At 40.1% G+C, this 21,699-nt stretch overlaps 1 protein-coding gene across 1 annotated transcript in view; it reads left to right on the top strand.

Annotated features, from left to right (window-relative positions):
- GRIN2B (glutamate ionotropic receptor NMDA type subunit 2B) overlaps nucleotides 1-21,699 on the top strand; it is a 278,452-nt gene that overhangs the window by 173,472 nt on the left and 83,281 nt on the right. Inside the window, 1 exon segment of the mRNA NM_001008719.1 lies at nucleotides 1,472-1,586. Coding sequence (NP_001008719.1) covers nucleotides 1,472-1,586 — 115 coding nt within the window.

Below are 21,699 nucleotides of genomic sequence, written 5' to 3'. Positions count from 1 at the left end.
AGATTTCATCTGTCCAACAGTGAGATGGCTACCTTGAGGGCAGAGGGTGCAATGATAAGAAGAGCTGAAAGAGCCAATTTTCTGTTGTAGAGGGAAAGCATCAACTGTAAGAGGTGGTGGACTTGTTTATCATGAAGATCTCTTTCAATTCTGAGTCTAAGAATCTCCATTCTTTTGAGATGTTGAGTGTTCTTGATTGCATTTGTGGAGACCATAAGACCAGAGAATGAAAGAGCCTAGGCAGCTCTAGAAATAAGAAGTGGTCTGTGAGGGTTTGGTTCTTGATCTATAGTCCAGCTTTATAATTGCCTGGAGGATATGCATCTTAGCAACCTTATTGCTTAACCTAACTTAACTGTGAGAGCCTCACAGTGTCATTGAACAAGAGGACTTAAAAGAGGAACCTTGATACCAAGCTGCCTCCTGGTGCATTCTTGTTCTTCCTTGTGTTTAGGAAACTGTTGTCACAGATTCAAAACCCCTTGGAACCCTTGTGGCAATTTGCAAAATACCTCTTTTGCTTCTCAGCAGAGACCTGTCTCACAGCAGTGTCAGGCCCAAGGCTCTAGAGTAGCATGTCATGTGAACACCCAGCTAATCATTATTGACTCCTTGAGCCCATTACGGTAAAGGGACATTAATTACCATCAGCACGGGTGCACTAATGTGGTTGTAATGAGCACGCCTGTGGGAATTCCCAGGGAGGGAACTCTTCACCAGATCAGAGCAGCCAACGGAGGAGTGGGGTGAGCTGGAGGTGCAGATGTTGAGGAGGAAGACAATGTCATTGATCTGACTCTAGTTACTTCCAGAGTTTCTGCGAATTTGTATGCATGTACCTGGAATACTTTCTGAAGTACCTCTCCTTCCTTACCCGTCTCCCCAACCCCTGGTATTTTCTGTTCACTATACAGTGCAATAACCTTGGTTTCCAGATGCATCTTATTGAACCAGATCTTTGACTGCTGGACTCATCTCACAACTTTTAGAAGTATGGGTTGGGCTGGATCTTACCAAGAGTTCAAAAGTATGAACCTATCTCTGGGAGGCAGGGAAACTCTTTGCTCAATATGGTATCTTTCTTAGCAGAACGTTGTCTTGGTACACTCCCACTTTCTTTTATTCTCTCTACCTCCTTCACCCTTTAATGGACCCCCTTCTGTGAGTAATGATTGTTAACATTTTAGGAGGGTTTACTATGTATTAGGCCTCATGGTGGTTATCTCATTTAAGCCTCACAAACCTAATGAAACAGGTTTCTTTATATCTTTTTATATTATTCCTATTATGGGAAAATTTGGATGTCTCTATGCATAACCAAATGGGAGCTTGAAGGATACAGGTTTCACAGTGATATTTGTATATCTCTCTATGCGCCTGTCTTCTTTCTCTCTGTCTTCCTAACTATCTCGTTGTTGGTAAACCTTCTTCATACTTTTAACCTTTCTTTTATTGTATTTTGTCTTTACAGGTATCTGATCAATGTCACTTTTGAGGGAAGAAATCTGTCCTTCAGTGAAGATGGCTACCAGATGCACCCGAAACTGGTGATAATCCTTCTGAACAAGGAGAGAAAGTGGGAGAGGGTAGGACATACCTTTTGGCAATTCTTGAGCAAAGTAGATGGGGTAGGGCTATAAAATTTTGCAACAGGTTCAAGCAAAACAAAACCAGACCTTGGTTTGGGTCTCTCGGCTGGAAGTGAGAGTGTAGTACTATGAAGAACATAAGAGAAGCCATTTCTCAAACTTCCATCTTCATTTTCTTGCTCCTTTGGTTAATCAAGAGATTATTTTCTTTATGCATTACCATTTTTATTGGTTATGGTGCTATCTGAATCATGACTTTGTCCTAATGGAAGAGAGTATACATGTGTAATATAACATAATTCGGTGAAGAAATCAAATCAGTGGTACAATTCAGAATTGTATCCTACACAGTATACTGGGGAGGTCGATGAAACCAATTTACAAGCACGCAGATTAAAATTTACTGTGATTAGAGGCTTTCCATGCAAGGCTTCTCTCAGGATCTCTCCCACTGCCAGCTGATCCCAGTGTCTGAAACTCTACCTAATTAGAAATTAATTTCTGTGGTGCCAGACTATCTAGATTCAATTCTTAACTCCTTTATTCACACCCTTGCCTACTTAGGACTTTGGACAAATCTCTGTGCCTCAAATTTTCTTATCTATAAAATGGGAATAAAGAATAATAGTTATCAAGGTCACAGGGTTGTTATGAGGATTAAATATATTAATATACATAAAGGACTTAGTAAGGTGCCTGGCACATAATAGCACTTAACAGACATTCACTTTTATTGTTACCCCCGATTCCTATTTAAATACAGATGTTCCCAAGAGTAACGTCAGCATCAGTGTTTCTCTTGTTATGTTCTTCAGGTCATTTGTTCCTTGAGATGCTTGGCTGAGAAATGATTCTGTGGATAGATGAGGTTAGGAGATGCTACTTCCTGTTTCTTAGTCTGGGAGGTTCCCAGAATATATGAACATTAGAAAGTTCAGAGGAGTCCTATCTATAGCAAAGAGCTATCTTTAATTTTACTTAATCTCTATTTCCCAAATTTATTTTTGCTAAGAGGCCACTTTGTTCATGAAATTCATATTCTGTAAAACTTGTTGGGAAACATGATTTAAGGCAATTTCTACACACTGATATAGGGCAATTTCTATAGACTTCATGGGTCAGTTGTCTGAGAACAAACCTCAAGATGTCAGCATGGCTCTGACTGGAATGGAAACCGAACTATATATTCCTAGGAAGAATATACAGGAAATGAGACCAGAGATAAATTTCTTGAAATTCACCATCTTGTCAGAGAGCCCTGGACAGGTAGTTATGTGAATGCTCACCTGTGAAATGGCATGTGTGGCTCACGTAGTGGAAACCAGGGTTACTCTTAAAATTGAAAGACCTCAATCTGTCCTATAGTTCCTTAAATCAGGGTACAATTATAAGACTTAGATTATTTCTTGTGTTCTTGATTAAAGTTGCTCTCCCTCTACTGAGTTATCATTTGTTCAGAAATGCTTTTCCCCTGGGCTCCTGCTCTTCACCCCAGTCAAGCTGCTTTTCACTGCTGCTACATAGACATAATAATTTAAGAAGTGTTCTGGGACCTCATGTAAAACAGGCACTTCTGTACATCTCCAGAAGAAGAGTTATTAATAACTGATGCTTCATACGTGGATCAGAGATGTCCATCTGGGGTAGCTTTTATACAGTAGACTCATGATTACTGCCTCAAGTATGGGGCATCTCACACCTGTCTTTCCTTAAAGAGACACCACTTACTATCACTCATGTTGACTTCTCTAGGCTGGAATATAAGGCCTGTGACCAGCCCCCACTTTCCAAAACCAAACATGGATCCCTTCCTTCTCTTCAATTCTACATTTGCTGTAGCTCTTGAATCTATTCCTCCTTATATGATCCAGGAACCATGTGATAATTTTTTAAATGGGCCTCCCTATCCTTGATGCCTACCTTTATCCATTCAGATTAGTCCTGGATACAGCTGTTAGAATGAGTTTCCTGAGCCACAACTCTGATTTATGTTCTTTCTCTGCCCAAAACTTGTTCAGGGCTTCTGTGGTTTATTCATCAGGTCCAAACTTAATTCTTGCCTTCAAGGGTCTGGTCTACCTTTCAAGGCCTGTCTTCTAACCCTTGCTGTTTCCTGTCTCACCATCAAGCTACACTGGATTCTTTCTGTGCATCTTACTTCCTATATAGCATCTCATGACATTTCCTTTTTCTGGAATGGATTGTCCAGTTATATAAATCATAACCATCCTTTGAAACCCAATTAAAATGTTACTGTCTTCTTCTCTGATCTTTGACCAAGATATAATTTCTCACATCCCCTTGTGCCCTGTAGTTTTGTTCCTACCTCTATTCTAGTGCTATCACCTCTGTCTGCGTTAGAGTTGTATGTATGTGTGCTTCTAGATGGCTGAGACTGTGCTTTGTATTGCTGTGTCCTCTTAGGAACCTGGAAGAGTGTATTATTACATGGAATAGTTCAATAAGTATGTGTCATATGAATGAGAACCATTATATAATAGAAGAAACTAGAACCTATCATTAAGAATCCAGGTTTATGCTATTGTCCTTGATGTCCTCTCTTTTGGGGCAGAGGGGAGATAAAAATCTTTATGTTGATTGAGTTTTCATAGATCATACTTTAAAAGTGCTAAGGGAGCTTGTTATTTAAAGAAATTCTGTGGTTAATCTTTTTGTAAGGCTTTTTAGGAGGTTGTGGGATCATAGAATATAACATTTCCTAATGACTTGGTTAAATAGGGAACATTGCTGAAAAGAGGGCCAGGAGGCTCCCCAATGTTGAACCCCTTTTTAGGGCTCACTTGTGAGCAGGGTGGGGTGTTAGGAGCCAAGAACAGATCTAGGATGTACTAGCATGTGCTGAAATGGTACCATGGGAAGTTATACATTTTTCCTCCTGTTCCCCTAAGCCCCCAAGACCCTCTGTATTCTCAGAATTTCTGATACCACTCTAGAAGGTTCCATGTGGTCCTGGGAAGATTTAGTGTTTGTGGACTCCATGGAGGTAGGCACCAGGCGAAGAGTCTATGGTGAGGAGATGGACACAGGGAAGATAAATGGGGAAGGAATCTAGATTTGTTGGGCAAATGAAGGCTAAAATACAGAACCCAAAGTTTCTGTCATGCCCCAAACTGGCTAGGTGACCTGTTCTTTGCACTTTTCGGATCTTTCTTTTACTTGTGTCTGAAGTCATAGCATGAGATTAAGAAGACTTCTAGTGTCCCTTCTAGCTCTAGCTTCTTGGGTTGCAGATTTTACATTGTGAATAAGTAAGTGCTTGGAATGGATTGGGGTGCAAGCTGAAGCAGACAAAAGGAACCTACGTGTGTTTCTAAGGACAGTAGCTCCCAGGGAATATTTGTCATTCTTGTCATTTAGATAAATATCATCTCCTCAGAAGGCCTCCCTTGGTGATTCAAGCTAAAGTAGCCCCCCAGTCATTCTATCACAACAGCTGATTTTAATTTTCTTCAGTATATTTTTCTACCTGATGTTTTGCCTGTTTGCCTGATTGTTTATTTCCCATCTCTTCACACCAGGACAGACACTCCCTGGGAGTAAAGACTTTGTTCACCTCTTGATCCTAACACTTTAGAAGAGTGTCTGGCTCACAGTGACCACTCAAAAGATAACAGTTGAATAAATGAAGAATCCATATGCTTAGGAAAGTTAGTTCACTTCTGCCTGAAATTCTCTCAGGTCTTCAGACTAGTTTACTGAAGAGCATGAGAGAGCAGGCACATGTTCCACCTTTGATGAGAGCAGGCCATGCACCAGCGAAGCTCTGGGGGTGGGGTAGGCACCATCTTCTGTAAGGCTTCCCAATTTCCCAGTGGTGGCAAGCCTCAGCTGTTTTCTTTTCTTCTTTTCTTTTTTAAGATTTTATTTATTTATTCATGGGAGACACACAGAGAGAGGCAGAGACATAGGCAGAGAGAGAAGCAGGCTCCCTGCAGGGAGCCTGATACTGGACTCAATTTCAGGACCCCAAGATCACTCCCTGAGCAGACACTCAACCACTAAGCTATCCAGGTGCCCCAAAAGTATGTCTTCTTATCTGTGATCCTCGGTTCCCCTAGGTCGCTCCCCAGAGAAATCATTATTTCCAAGGTCTTATGTATTTTCTCTGAAAATATGACAAGCATATAAAAATTTTATGTATTTACTTAACCTCCTTTTAAAAAATAAATTGCACCTGCTCTGGGAAACTTCTAATGGAATCCTATCTAAATAGCTACTAAGGAGGCATGAGAGGGGGTTAGGATAACAAAGAGATCTCTGGATCCAGAATTACATTCACAAAAAGCCAAGTAATCTCTTTGGTATGTAGGAACGTGAAAAAGAACGTTTCACAGGGAATGCACATATCCATGCGTGCAGGGATTGCATGGTAAGTTGGAAAGGGCAGGGAATGGTGGAAAAATTGTGTGCAGAGTGGGTTCATTTGTAAGTCTTCTCTCTAAATGGTGGACAGCTGCATAAACTTGCATTAAAAATAGTCTGGCACGGAGCAGCAGTTCCAATGAGCATTCAGGCTTCTGTCTTTATCAGAGCCTCTCATGATTTGCTTCATTGCTACTGCTCTCTGCTTCCATTTAATCGTTCCTAAAATGGAGATAATAAAAATGAAATGCAGTGGGGGTGTGTTCTGAGTAATGACTTCAAGAAATGATGATGGTGCATTTTCAGGCTCTAAGATGTAAACAGACTTTAGAGGGACTGTCTGGGTCCAAATCGCAGGAGGGTATTATGTTTGGCATCTCTGCTTGCCTTTTCCCCAAGGGTAAGAGGTGTATTTTATAAGCCCACTCCCTCTTCTCTGCCTCCACTTACCGGAAAATGCTCTTCTTTATGTAAATTAAAACAGTCTCAGTTAGTCTGGGTCATCCATTTGGCTCCTGAAATCATGGTTATCATTTTAGGCTTGCAACGCTGAGATAATACAGCCACAGCCACCCCCGAAAGAAGTGTTAGAAATAAAAGTACTTAGCACACTTATACTGAGCCCATGATAGTATTTATGAATTAATGGAAAGATCAGGGGGAGACAGGAAGAGTACTAAACTGGTAAAAGGAAAATCCCCAAGAGTGACAACAACAACAACATAATAAAACTGAATGCACCACTAGCATCTGGAGCCTGGGATGAATGAGACAGGTTAAGAGATGCTATATGCCTCTGACTGCCTCGTATCCAGGAGACAGCGGCAACTCCAGGCTGTGGATGCTCTGTGATACAGGCACCCAAGGAAGACGGTGATCATATTCCAGAATGATCAATTTTGTAATGATGCAACAGAGTTTGATTGCTATTATGGCAGATGCCACTTGAAAGCTGTTGACTGACAAAATAAACAGCCACTCCATCTCCTCCCTGGCATGCATGCACACACACAAATACACACACATACACGTATGTGTGTGCACATACACACATACTCAGTCACTCACATCCAAACTGACAGACTGCTCATGACCCAGAAACCACATCTGTTTGGTTACCCACTGTATGTCTATGCCCAGCACAGTGTGAGACATTGTTGAACAGGCCAGTAATATTTGGTGACAGCCTGAACATACCTGTACAAATTGTGTTCCATCTCCCATCATTGGAGGAGATGCCAGAGAATAATCCATGCTCTCTCCAGAATCTACAGGGGTTGTCTGTGGAGGTGAAGCAGAAGCTTCTCGTGTTGGGGAAGTTTGTTCTGGATCTCCTGATACTGCTATTTAACAACATGCTATTTTTACCAACTGTGCACTGAGTACTAATATGCATCATTGGATTAAGGAGTTAGAAAACAGGATCCATGGAGGAAGGCTATGGGAATTGAGTTTGTTAAGGGGAAGAAGAAAAGGCAATGAAGTGATGATGACTTACTCTCTTTAAATGTATGAAGACTTATTGTACCGAGTGTTGAGATCAGCTGTTCACTTTCTCCTCTGAGACAGAACCAGAGTAAGTGGGCTTAAGATCAAGCAGAGAGGATTTATATTAGCTGTAGGGAGGACTTCTTAACAGAGAGAAGTTTTGAGTGCTAGAAATGTTAACAGCACCAGGGGATGACTTTGGAATTCCTAAAAATCATATATGTCCTCCTCTCTCTGCAGTGTTCAGCCCTGTCCAAACAACAATGCACAAAATACATGGATTTGAGTTTTCCTTCTGTTCTCCCTCCCTCTTTCCCTCCCCTCTTCTTTCATATCCTTTCCTGCTCTTCCCTTCCACACATAATTATTGAGCACCTACCATGAACCAAGCATTGCCCCCACCATATTAGTATTGTAGCTTTCCTAGTGGCTGGGGGAAAAAAGAAGAAACAACATTTATGATTTTCTTATAAAGACAATTTATTAAAAGACTCATTCAATAAAGGTATTTTGATTAATAAAGACACTTGGAGGGAATAAGGCAAAACTTACTAGTATACATACCTACAAATGTATTGCAAGAAGAGAGGTGCCTGGGTGGCTCAGTTGGTTAAGTGTCTGACTTAGGCTCAAGTCATGATCTCAGGGTCCTGGGACGGAGCCTAGTGTCTGGCTCCCTCCTCCTTCCTCCCCCCTCCCTCCTCTCTCTCTCCTCCTCCCTTCCCCTCCTCCCTCTCCTCTTGCTCTCCGTCTTACTCCCAAATAAATAAATAAAATATTTTTAAAAAGGTATTGCAAGGAGAAAGGGGCTTATTGTGACACTTAAAACTTAAGATGGTTTTTAAATCTTACTGTTTGGGGGCAGCCTGGGTGGCTCAGCAGTTTAGCACTGCCTTCAGCCCAGAGTGTGATCCTGGAGACCCAGGATCAAGTCCCACATCAGGCTCCCTGCATGGAGCCTGCTTCTCTCTCTGCCTGTATCTCTGCCTCTCTCTCTCTGTGTCTCTCATGAATAAATAAATAAAATCTTTTAAAAAATAAATAAATCTTACTGTTTGATACAGTCTAATTGTTGGGTGGATGTTTCATGTTGCTTAGTAAAGATTCTGCTGATATTTATTTATGACGGTGGCTTACAAACAGAGTGGCTGGATTACATATTTTTGGCTGCCTTTCTGAGTTGTGGTTATCACAGACTCTCACATCCAACCATCCCCTTCTTATTCCCTGAGCTCTCAGAGCTATGGTCCACCCTGTTCATTAACTCTTTTTGTGGGGTTCCAGGGAGAGGCCATTGAGACCCAGCCCCTGGGAGGGAAAGTATATACTCTAACTGCCGGTGTGTCAACACTGCTGTTCGTAGATCCAGTCCACAATGTCAAGTTGTAACCTAATATATGTTTCTAAAATAATTTGAAGAGAAAAGCAGGATGTATTGAGGGAAGAGACTTCAGAAATGTCATTTCAGAAAGGCTAGTTGTTTTCATGTGTTTGTCATCAGCCACCGAATGAACGGGATAAAAGAACAAGGTAACCTTGATTGACTTTACTTTTGAAACCTATACATGCTGATGGGGGAGGAAAAGCAGAATTGAACTTGGAGACTGAAGTGCTGGCTTAACAAAACACAGCAAAGAGGAAAGTGTCCCCAAAACTAAAATATGGCTTTCATCCATCTTGTTTAAGTTTTATTGAGATTTTTATTTCATGACTGTTATCAATGGTTGGCTCCTGAGTTCTCTGAACTAATTTCTAGGTTATAATATTTTTTTCCAGTAGTGATATAGAAGAAGAAATAGTGGTGTACAGGTTATATGCAGGTTAAAAACATTTATGATTTTCTTATTGTAAAGGTATTTGAGCTTATTATTAAAGACATTTGGGAAAATAAGTTAGAACATCCCAGTATACATACAAAGAATTAGTATTTATATTTCTTCTATTTCTTACTGATGCTTTTCTTTGTGCATGTTGTGTGTATGTTGTAACACAACACAAGGAGATACAGTAGAATTGAGAATATAACCTATGAATAGTCTGTAGTACTTTCTTCTCTTACTGTGATATTGTGCATGCTTTTCTATTTTGTGATATTATCCAAAGCATGAGACTTAATGACTGCCTAATATCCTATTGTGAGGATGTTTCATACTTCCTTAAACTGATCCCTCGTGACTAAATGTCTGTTTATTAAATAGAGACTGATAGTCATAAAAGGAATTGCAGCAGTTTTGATGGTCCAGCTTTAATACCATAAGACTGCTTTTCAAAGTAACAAGTTTGACTTGTTTTCTGTTATCCAATATCCCTAAACACTAAAAGTGAAAGCCCTTAAATTCAGAATTACTTGGGTTATGTGAATTCACTAATAACCAATGGACATATACACAGTTGGAATGGAAGACTCTTCTTTGTAATTCCTAGTCTGCCAGGTCTCATGGAAGTTTCTTTTTTCTTTTGATCTTCTGGTTGAATGTGTTCCCCTTTAATTTTGCTGATAAGAATATTTTTTCCCTGTACCCTATTTATTTTATTTTTTTTATATAAATTTATTTTTTATTGGTGTTCAATTTGCCAACATATAGAATAACACCCAGTTATTTTTGATAGAACATACAGAGAATGGGGTTGGCCATGTGGTCTGTCTGTCTGCAGTTTTCGTCATACAGGGGTGGTGACATTTTGCTTACTTGAGAGTTGGAGGCTTGTAAAATTCAGACCCACTTTCCCAAGGACTCAGTAGGCCTCATGCTTTGTGTGTCAACCTTTCTAGGGCTAGTTTTGTTCCTTCTAGCAGCAGCAGTGACTAGGAGGAAAGGACAGTAATCGCCTTCTTTCACCAGTGGGGGCAACACCTGGCTGACTCATGTTATCTATGGCTGATGAGCCTCAAGACTGACCAGCCCTCTATAGCAGGGTACTATTCTTTTTATACTCTTATAAAGTATAAAAGAACATACTTTGTGCATACATTCATAGCATGTCTACTTCAGCTGAGATCTGAAGTTTGACGTTAAAGCTATAACATCTGAATGTCCTTCATATACAAACAAGCTCTATTGACCTAGCATGACAAGATCATCTGCTTTAAGTTTTTCCTGCAGTGATGATGGACTTGCACTAGTTCGTACACAACCTCTCTCTCTGTAATACTTATTTATGAGAGCTGGCCTGGAGCAGGGTAAACATAATCCATGTACACAGGCAGAAATGCTCTGACCTTGGCATGTTAACTCTGCTGATCAGCCTGCAATACAAAGATTTGAAAGGAAGTATAGGCCAATTAAGAAAATAAATTGTCTTTAAGAATGAAAGCTATTGGGGATCCCCCAGGTGGCTCAGCGGTTTAGCGCCTGCCTTTGGCTCAGGGCGCGATCCTGGAATCTCGGGATCGAGTCCTGTGTCAGGCTCCCGGCATGGAGCCTGCTTCTCCCTCCTCCTGTGTCTCTGCCTCTCTCTCCCTATATATATATCTATCATAAATAAATAAATAAATCTTAAAAAAAAAGAATGAAAGCTATTTAACCAAAAACATGGATACAAATCTTTTACAATAGCCATAGAACTCAAATTACTTGGAACAATTTTATTATATTCTCTATTAGAATCATCTCTGTTCATAATTTGGTGAAAGTTTAGTTCATTATATATGGAACATGTAGTTAAATGTACATGTATGCATATATATCTCTGTATATGTATACATACATCTATTCCATATCTTTATAGAGACAGAAAAGTGAGAGGACAGAGGGAGTATTTAAGATGGCTTGGAAGCTCTCACCTCATGTAATCCAGGTATTCTCTGCTGTCATAAAGGCTACCCACTGCTGGTTCAACAGGTATTCTAGGATTTAGCTTTGTCAGCTAAATGATCTAAAGGTTTAAGCTTAAAGCAAATCTGCTCTAAGGGAAAGGTGAGAGGAAAAGTGTGATCTTGGGGAGGCAAATAAATAGAATAGCACATATAGATGAGTCATAGGAAGGCTGATGGACATCTAGAGGAAGAAAACCATTCTTCTTTGCTGTATTTTCCAGGGGACACAACATTCTGTGTTTACACCAAACTCCTCTAGATATCCTTTCACTTTTTTCTATTTCAAGGGTTTGGTGTAGGGCATCTTCTAAAATCGTTGTCTTTGGCTATTCCTGTAATGTGTACCATTTTTCTTAATTCCTCTCCTCAGGAAAGGAGCTTGCTGGCAAAGGAACAGAATAGTACCTTTCAAGTAGAATTTCTGGTGGGTAGCTAAGCCACCTTAGCCTTCTCTTTATAGAATAGTAAAACAAATAAGACCTTTATTTTCCCTCTAGGAGAGGAGAAAGATGTACAATTCTGGAAGTCTATTCTACAATTAAGGTTTGGTCACTGACACATCTGACATTGATATAGTACTGTGTTAACAATGTGATTTATCAAGAGCTTTAAAATATATGATCTCATTTTGGTTCCTATTAAACTTTTGGCAAATACTTGTACAGATAAGTAAACTGAGATTCGGATAGGTCACGTGATTTGCCCAAAGGCACATTGATGAGTGACAGAGCTGAGTGTAGACATTTATGTCCAGCTCCATTTATGTCCAGTTTATGTTGTGCCTTAACACAGTGAGTAGAAGAATACAACTAAACTGATAGGATCAGAGTGTAGCAATATCAGTGGGAATAGTTATATAGCCTAGAGGACAAATCACACCATGGAACTGCTTGAGGGAGGGAGTAATTAATAGTTAGCCCAGGCTGTGATTGGCTATCTCAGCGTAACATTTTCCTGAGATTAACAAAAATGAAAAAGGAAGAGAGGGAGGGAAGGACAGAGGCAAGAAAGAAAAGAACACTAACCAAAAAACAACAACAACAACAAAAAACTTTTCTGCATCTCTACATCCCTATACCTCCTCACTGTCTGTTATCACACACACACACACACACACACACACACCCTCTTTTCAGTTGAGAGCAAAATCCTGTCTCCTCAAAACTGTGAGGATGAACTTGTATCTTTCAATAATAAAGGCATAGCCACCTACAGAAACCTCTGTCCAGGTTCTGATTGCATAGAGGGGATTTTCTAGGAAACCGTTATCTTCTGCATTCAAAGCCTTCTAAAATGCAGCCACCATGGCAGTGGCACTGTGGCCGTGCAGCCCCCTTGATCAGACATCTGCTGGAGGTGTAGAGAAATGTTGAAACACCAAGGGGAATTTAAAATAGCTGACCTACAAAACAGCCCTTAAATCTTAGGAGAGTGACATGAAATTTTAACTTAGCTTTACATAAAACACAATCAGCCAAATATTTTATGAACTCAGCTAGCTAAGAGAGAGGAGTTTTGGGCTCGTGTAAAACTAGATAAAGGTTCATTAAGATTACATATATCTTATATTAAATATATATATCTTTCATATATATGAAAGACAAAGAGCAAAATTCAATGAATAAGAAAACTCATCTTCTGTGATTCATCACTGCCACTTAACTATTTCCCCAATGTGATTGTGGGTTTCACTGCAGTACATGAGTGAATTTAAGAGGGATAAGCATTTTTTTAATTTAAATAATCATCTATGTATATAGTTACCTCTCTTTGGTAAATGGTACTTGTCTCATATTTACAGTAATATGAAATTTTAAAACACATTTTTAAAAGGAAGGTTATTTCCTATATTAAATTAAAAATAGCATAGGTGATACAGAGATGTGGACATAATTGCTATAGTGGTACTTGAATGAGTGAAATTCAGGCAATACTTCCACAGGGCAAAATGTGCTCCCTACTTCAGCTCCCAAGTCACAGCATTCAAGACTGACCCATCTTTCCATCTTCTTCGCCCTTCACCTCCCTGCATTTAGTCTCCACACCGACATAATTGCCACTAACCCTTCTCTAACACCTCTTGTACTTTTATGCCTATGTGCCTTTGCTTATGCTCTCTCCTTAACCTTGGATTATTAAACGCATCCTTTCAGGCATAGTTTAAAAGCCAAGAGGCATTAGATCTTACTTCTGCAGAGCATAGTGGCTTATCTACAGAAGTATAAATAAATGTTACCCCCTTCTCTGTTCCTCAATTTCATCTATAAAATGGGAAGAAGAGCTGTAAAGATCAAATAAGTTTTAATTCATGTCAAATGCTTAGTACAATAACTGGCATGTAGTAAGTGCTATGCAAATGTTCAGTTGCTTTTGCTGAACGTATTGTAAACTAATGATAACACAGTTGAGCTATGTTGAGCTTGGGTTCTAGAAAACAAGAAAGTGAAGAGGAACAACAATGCATACAAAGAACAGAGTTGGGTTTTGGCCTCAGTCACTGAAAGGAAGGCACTAGAAAATAACAGAATTCTTGACTTATTCAGTGATAAATTGGGAATGAGCAAGTTTTCTTATTTTGTTGTTAAACTTTTTGCACAAGGATTTTTTTTAATTGAATTTTAAAATAGTGGCAAAGTGGGACGCCTGGGTGGCTCAGTGGTTGAGCATCTGTCTGCCTTTGGCTCAGATTGTGATCCCAGGGTCTCGGGATCAAGTCCCACATCGGGCTCCCTTTGGGGATCCTGCTTCTCCCTCTACCTATGTATCTGCCTCTGTGTGTGTGTGTGTCTCAAGAATAAATAAATAAAATCTTAAAAAAAAAAGTAGTGGCAAAGTCCATGACATAGCATGGCAGTCCAAACTGCACCAATCACCCAGACATCAGGGAATTAAAACCTTAGCTTAGATTGATCATATTTATGAGTTGTCAGTAACCACTGAAAAACAACCAAAACACATTAAACAATAATGACAGTTTCTGAAACCTTGTGGTATGTCCTTGTGCTATTTGATCACCTTGGGTTTTGTGCTATTTGAGCTCCTTGGGTTTTGTTTCATTGTAATAAACCACCACTTTGTGGTTGATAATAAAGAACTGCCAATCTCCCTTTTACAGGCTCCTTATCGTGTGGCAAGTAGATTGGCCCACAACCATTAAAGGAATTCCTTCCACAAAGGAAAGTGGTTTACATCAAAAGATAGTCCTAGTCTGGGTTGAATATAAAGGGGATGATAGTGACAATTGACACTTGAATAGTGTTTTACAGTTTGCACCAATAGTACTCCGTGTGGTTCCTGGACCAGGAGCATCAGCAGGCCTCGTCCTTTATCTGAAATACATATTTTCAGGTCCTTCCCCAGAAGCTCCAAAGTGAGACTTAATAATCTGGATTTTGACCTATAAAATGCAGGGATAGTTTATCATGAACATTTCCTTTTCACAAGGACAAGAGAAGTATTTGTTTAATGGATATTTAAGACGGCCACTCTGTCATTGTCCTCTGTTCTCATTTTATTTTCCAGCCATTAACTGTGAAATAAAACTGAATCTTTATCCCTATATAAAGTGGAGGACAGATCCAAAAGCCTGGCAAGAAAGAGTTAAGGCCTGTACCATTCACTCCAGGTGATTCTGAATTACTGATCATCTCGGGTATCTGCTACAGAAACTCCCTGATATAAGGCTGGTAGTCTGGGTCTGTTCATGCAGCAAATATCTCCAGAACCCCTACTAAATGCCAGGCACTCTTCTGGGTTTAGGGTAAATAGTAATAAAACCAGCAAGTTCCCTGCCCTCAAGTTTATGTCTTGTTAAGGAAGGTCAGACAACAAACACATCGACAAATAAATAAGATCATTTCAGAGGGCACCAAGTGCTATTAGGGTGGTGAGATAGGGTTCAGTGGCTCTCAGCCACACAATGTCATTCCCCCAGAGAGGTTTTTGCTAATGGCTTTATTATTTTAAATAAGTTGCCAGTTTAATTTCTAAGGAATATGTCCAGTGGCTGTTGTTTGAAATTAGCTGGCAACTTAATGTAAGAATTATTCATATTATACCCATAAGATCTTTGCTTAAACTTTATATAGATACTGTGTTGTGACTATACACCCACTTTTGAGCCTCAGGGGGATGTAGGTAGTATTTCACCTTCCACTTTTTTCCTAGGTTTCAGAGAATTTTGTAACTTGACACATCAGACTATAGACATTCCAGTATTGATTTATTTTTCCAAAGATTCAAGATGCCTTAGGGCCTCAGTGTTTAGTAAGTTGCCTACCCTAACCTGCTCCAGGTGAGCAGGACACCCTTTTGTAGCCATTGTGGTAACGACTTTTTCCATCATCACCATGTGACCCTGGAGGTCATGATGTGATACTACATGAGGACCTAATGAGGGTGCTTTAGAAAGCTGATAAACTAGCAGTCCTCAGACTGCTTTTGGATCATAGTCATATTCTGTGTGACCTAAGAGAGGTATATTTAGGATTAAATTGGGTTTTGGCACTTAAAAATTTAGAAATTCCCTCTTACAGCTCCAGATTTCTGGATTTCCTGAAAAAATCAGCTTACATTCTGCTGGAGCTGAGGAGTATAGTCTTCTTTGGGTGGAATGCATGCTCTCTAGTTCAACATAGCCACTCCTCACCCCCAGGCCCCCAGTGTCCTATTGCTTTTATTAACGATCTATCTGGTTCTTATAGAAGTTTGCAACTCCCAGAACAGAAGTGAATTCAGAAAAGGTTCACTCCCTGCTTAAGATCTAGAATGTATGCCTGGAGAATGGTTACATTCAGGTTTAAGGAATTGGGTATTTATGGAGCAAGCACATCTTTTGATTGCTTGCTGCAGTTCACCTTGGAATCTCTAGGGGGCAACTGAGAATTCTGAGTACAGTCTAAAAATGCTTCTTCTGTGTCCAGGGCAATTACAGTTCTATATTGTAATGATTTTCCAAATTCACCTTAGAATTGTAGAAGGAAAAAAGACATTACCTGTCTAAAGGATTTTCTATTTGTCAGACAATGAAATACAGAAATACAAACTGTTGATGCTTTAAAAAGTTTTATGTATATAAAGAGTATGAATTTGTCTTTTCTTCTTGGCAAAGTAACAGATAATCCTAACTGGACAAAATCCTGGAAAGGCTTCTTAGGTGTGAGGTTTCAGGGGGAATTTGAGTGATCCAAGGGCATTTCCTGGCAGAGAAGTGAAGGATTCAGGCAGAGGAAAAACTCAGCCAGGAGACCAGGAGAATGAAGGAAAGGGGGAGGGAGCAAATGAAAGAAATGTGGGATAGGAAAAACTGAAATTAGAAATGAAGGGGGTACAAATGTTGCACATCAAAGTAGGAACGGAAAACTGATAGAGATGAAACAGAGAGCGACAGAGTCTGAATGTAATGAGAGAACAGAGGGGCTTCTGTGATGCTAAAGTGGATAAACAGAAAGAGGAAAAAAAAAAAACCCACCAGAGTCAAGAAAAGAGATTGAAATGGTCCTGGCAGGAGAAGATCCTCACTCAGATGATATTTTGAGCATTCAGAATAGAAGAGAAAGAGCATTAGTAATGGAAGTAATGATACATCTATCTTTACATGCGCAGATATAAGGGGAGTGTTTGGTCTCTTTCTGTCTTGGAGACACTGTAGATCCCCCCACCCCAGCCAAAAGTTAGAAACCCTATGTCTCAAAATGGAACTTCCTCGTATCCAAAGAACTAGAGTGAGTATATAGCATTTTTTCCTACTCTGCAAAGCTCAGATAAACCTTTCTTCTCTGATCTCCATTGGCATTTCTGCTTTCACGTGGAAAGCAGAATCTCAAAGTCCACTGGAAGAAGGTGTTGCCTTTCCTTCCTGTATTTAGAGTTCTCACTTATTTTCTTAGGCAGATTCAGTTCAATTGAGCAAATATATTGAAGGTCTTTTCTATGAAGGACCCTATACTATACGCTAGAAGGCAAGAAAGGCAAATAAGACGTCCTGTTCTTAATAAATGTATCCTCTTAAGAATGTTACACAGGAAAAAAAAAAAAAAAGAATGTTACACAGGTATGATACAGGGAAGATGATTGTGATAGGCAGCCACTAACCCTCAAAGATCCCCACCCATATTTTTATTCTCCAGATGAATCATTGGCCACTTAAAGACCAAAGGAGAAGAAAATGCCCTAAACGGTGGATATAAACGTATTGTACACAAAGCTTAAGATTTCTTTTTCAGAACTGAAGGAATCCTGTTCCGTCTTGAGTGATAACCTCTTTTTTTATGCAATAGTATTTATTTGTGTTGAGTTCCAACAGGATAATAATTGTTCAATAAGGAAAGGCTAATGAAAATAGAGAAAAACCTGGAAAAGAAAAGAAAATTCTACCACCCAGAGATAATTTCTGTTTACATTTTGGTTTCTATCATTCAAGTCTTTTTTTCTTCTATGTTCTTATATATTATAAGTGTGCTTTAGAGATATAAGTGCATACGGGGGGGCGCCTGGATGGCTCAGTTGGTTAAGTTTTCAACTCTTGACTTCAGCTCAGGTCATGATCTCAGGGTTGTTGAGATCGAGCCCCACATCAGGCTCCACACTTGGTATGGAGTCTGCTTAAGATTCTCCCTCTCCCTCTCCTTCTGCCCCTCCCTTCTCTTAAAAAAAAAAGAAATATAAGTGCATATTTTTATAAAATTGGGATAGTGTTATATATCCTATATTGTAATCTACATTGTTAATGGTGTTTTGTGAATAGCATGTCAAATATACGTTACAAAATATAAAAATATGATATAGACTATATGATTAAGTATTTACCTATTTATCTATTATCTATTTATGTTCATCTGTCTATCATGTAATTTTTAGTGCTGTATATGATTCCATTCTCTAGAAACTGTACATATGTTACAAAATCTCCACATCCTTTTGTACCTTCAACTACCACACACAAGGGGCAGAATCTTGACCATGGCTCATTGGTCTGAGCATGTTGGTTGTAGCAAGATCCCTTCATTGTTGGTGTTTGCCCTGCATCACTCACTTCCTGGTGAACTGCTGAAGGAGGGAACCAACAGGTGTTTTGGAGAACGCCAAGACACCTGCTTGTGTTGGCTCTTCCCATATTGCTGAACATGAACCCTGCTCCTTCTCTAAGCAAGCACAGCCCTCCTGGGACTGATGTCAGGGTTGTAAATTTGTCTCTTGGTGCTTTTCCCTAAATGCCTCTTTAAACATGCTCAATAATAGATGAGCACCTGGGCCCTTCTTCACAAAGGAGAGCTCAGGCAGATTTTAGAACATGAAAAAGCTATTTGGCCCTTTAGAGCAGATTCTTGGAACAGCCCCAATTCCCCAGGACACCATTTAATAACCACTCGCTCCAGGACAGCAAGTGGTTTGCCTGGTGGGTTTTGTTGCTCTATTTGTTCTTTGAATTAGTTTTTCAACCCTGGACTCGACTTTCACTGAATCTTTGTAACCAGTTGTTTGGCATGGACATTCCCAATCCCCATCCCGATTTCTTTGTCTGCTCTTTCTCTCCCCACTGCTACATGACTCAAGACACTCAAGCAGAGTGCCTACCACTTGACTGGGTCCTGGTATCCCAGAAACAGGTGCATCCATTTCCTTTGGCTTATCAAGGTCTTGGCTCTGCCACCAATTAGTGGGTGACCTTGGGCACGTCAGTTAGTGTTTATGGCTTCTCTTTCTGCATCTGTGAAACAAGAGGGTTATGTTAAATTCCTAATGTCCTTTCTAGTTCAATCTGTGATTTCAAGCACCTATTTGGATTTTCTTTTTTTTTTTTTTAATTTTTATTTATTTATTATAGTCACAGAGAGAGAGAGAGAGAGTGAGAGAGGCAGAGACACAGGCAGAAGGAGAAGCAGGCTCCATGCACCGGGAGCCCAACGTGGGATTCGATCCGGGTCTCCAGGATTGTGCCCTGGGCCAAAGGCGGGCGCCAAACCGCTGCGCCACCCAGGGATCCCTGGATTTTCTATGGATGTTCTGTCTATAAAATATTTTTAGTGACAACTACTTGTTCATTAATTATAAGAATAGTTCATTTTTAAACTTCGTTATCTACATTGGACAGCCCATTCAGTTTCATGAGCTTTGTTAACAGCTACCTTCCAGGAAGGGGACTAAGAAGGGAGGTTGAATTTTTCTATTGTACTGCTTCTCTTTGCCTTTGTAGTAATCTGCAGTAGTAATAATCTAGAGCAGCCTTCTTTAGAACCTTGCTACCAAGCAATCAGAGAATATCCTTTGACCATCTTTGCCTTACACAGAACTGTGTCACCTTCACAAAAGAGACATTAGTGCTTAGAGTCAAGCAATGCCACCTACACATCTGTGTGTCCCAATTGCACACACAGAGCACCAGAGTTCCCTACCCCACCACTGCCCCCCATAAAGCAGGCCTTTCCTCTTCTTTTCTTTTTTTTTTATTCTGTTTCTGGATATTGTTTTGTAAGTGACTACTTCTCTCTCCCTCTCTAGGATCCCTTTCTTCAAAATTCGAAGTAATTTATAGGGCATGGTAGTATTTTTTTTCTTTTGATATTTTGAAGTCATTATTCTATTCTGGGACCAAATTGCATGTTTATACCTTGATTTACTGTTCATTCAGCAGATTTTTAATCCATGCCCACAATGTGCTGAATGCTGTCCCCCAAGAAAAGAGTGTGAAGAAGATGAGAAGATTGACATTAGGTGGGAAAAGCAGGAAACAGTGAAGGAAATGGGAGGCATTGAAAGAGAAGCTAGAAAAGAGGAGGAGTGTGGACTCCACCCAGGGCAGGAAGCAGGGGAGACGATGGGAAGGAGTCCGAAGCAAGTCAAAATTCTAGTGTGTGCCACCTCTTCTAAAGACGATTCTCTAAAGTGATAGACACCTGGCTGACAGACGATAAACTATTAGTAATAGCTAATACTTCTATAATACATCAGTATTTGTAGGCCAGGCACTGTCCTAAGCAGATGACTTATTAACTCATATTAATCCTCACATCATCCCTATGGAATCAGTATTTAAGATGAAAAGAAAAAAATCATGAGGTCTAGAGAGGTTTAGTGGCTTTTTGAGGGTCACACAGCTAGTGGATGAAGGCCCCAGGCCTCGGACTCCAGAAGCTATACTGAATAGTATGTACCACTGAAGGTAGCAGAGGAAAAGATATGGTTCCGTTTGCATTCTGTTGGGGGTATGGTATGGATTAAGGGACACTAATGTCTAAGTGTTCTTTTTTGGTTTTTTTGTTTTGTTTTGTTTTGTTTTTTGTTTGTTTGTTTGTTTGTTGTTTTTTTAACGTCTAAGTGTTCTAATGCCTATTTCCCTCCCCCATCAATTCTTGCTGCTCTAAAATTCAAGCCTCTTGCTCAGTGTTTGCCAAAGGTGTCCAACATTTATGCTTTAGTCTTAGATGTGGCTTGAGTATCCTTACTACTGGTCGGGCAGGGTGGTTCTATTCTGCACAGAGCCAGGTTAGGAGAATAAGTCTGAGAAAAGACATGATACTCTGGCCCACAGGTGTGCAGGTACACAGAGACATGAAAGTTGTGTGGATTTGTGGCTTTTCAATACTGTGAATGTCTTGTGCTCAATGTGTGTGTGTGTGTGTGTGTGTTTTAAGATTTTATTTATTTACTCATGAGAGACACAGAGAGGCAGAGACATAGGCAGAGGGAGAAGCAGGCTTCCTGCAGTGAGCCCGATGTGGGACTCCATCCCAGGACCCTGGAATCATGCCCTGAGCCGAAGGCAGACACCCAACCACTGAACCACTCAGGTGTCCCTAATTTTTGGTTTTTAAAGATTTTTCGATGGTTTTTCTTGTTTGAATGGTGACTCCCTCAAGATGATATGCAGCTAACACCTCACTAATTTCTAGCCTCCAGGTTTCTCGAAAGCATAGTTTGACTATGCAAGTAAAACAACTGACCCAACATAGGTAATTACTGATTTTTTGGGTTCTATTCAGAAGGAGAAAGCCGTGGAAGCTTGGCATTTTCAGTTTTGTTTCTTTAGTTGAAATGTTCCTTGTTGTCCCTACCCTCTCTGACAGCTGGAAGCCTCTGTTTCTCTTTTTTGTAGACCTTCAGGGTTGGGGCAGGGTGGGGGAGAGGAGTAGCTGGAACTTGGGGCAGAAGGTCATCCTTAACCTAAGAGCTATTCTTAAGCCTCAGACTGCACTTTGTGGACCTGAAGGCCAATCCAGCTTTACTGCATTGTCAATGTCATTGTAATGGGTGAAGAGGGATGCCTGGACCTTGGTTATCTGGCCAAGACCAGCCCAGAAGTGCAAAACACACCAGCAGAATGGCTGTAACTAGACTCAAGTGGCTTTTGACAAAAATCATATATTCAGTTTAGTGTCCAGCTTAACATGTAGTTACACAGAGTGTAACCATAGATGAACCATA

The sequence above is a fragment of the Canis lupus genome, chromosome 27 (genome assembly GCF_011100685.1).
Source record: "Canis lupus familiaris isolate Mischka breed German Shepherd chromosome 27, alternate assembly UU_Cfam_GSD_1.0, whole genome shotgun sequence".
Classification (NCBI taxonomy): domain Eukaryota; kingdom Metazoa; phylum Chordata; class Mammalia; order Carnivora; family Canidae; genus Canis; species Canis lupus.
The sequence above is the reverse complement of the archived record's forward strand: the minus strand, read 5'-3'. Positions and strand labels throughout refer to the sequence as shown.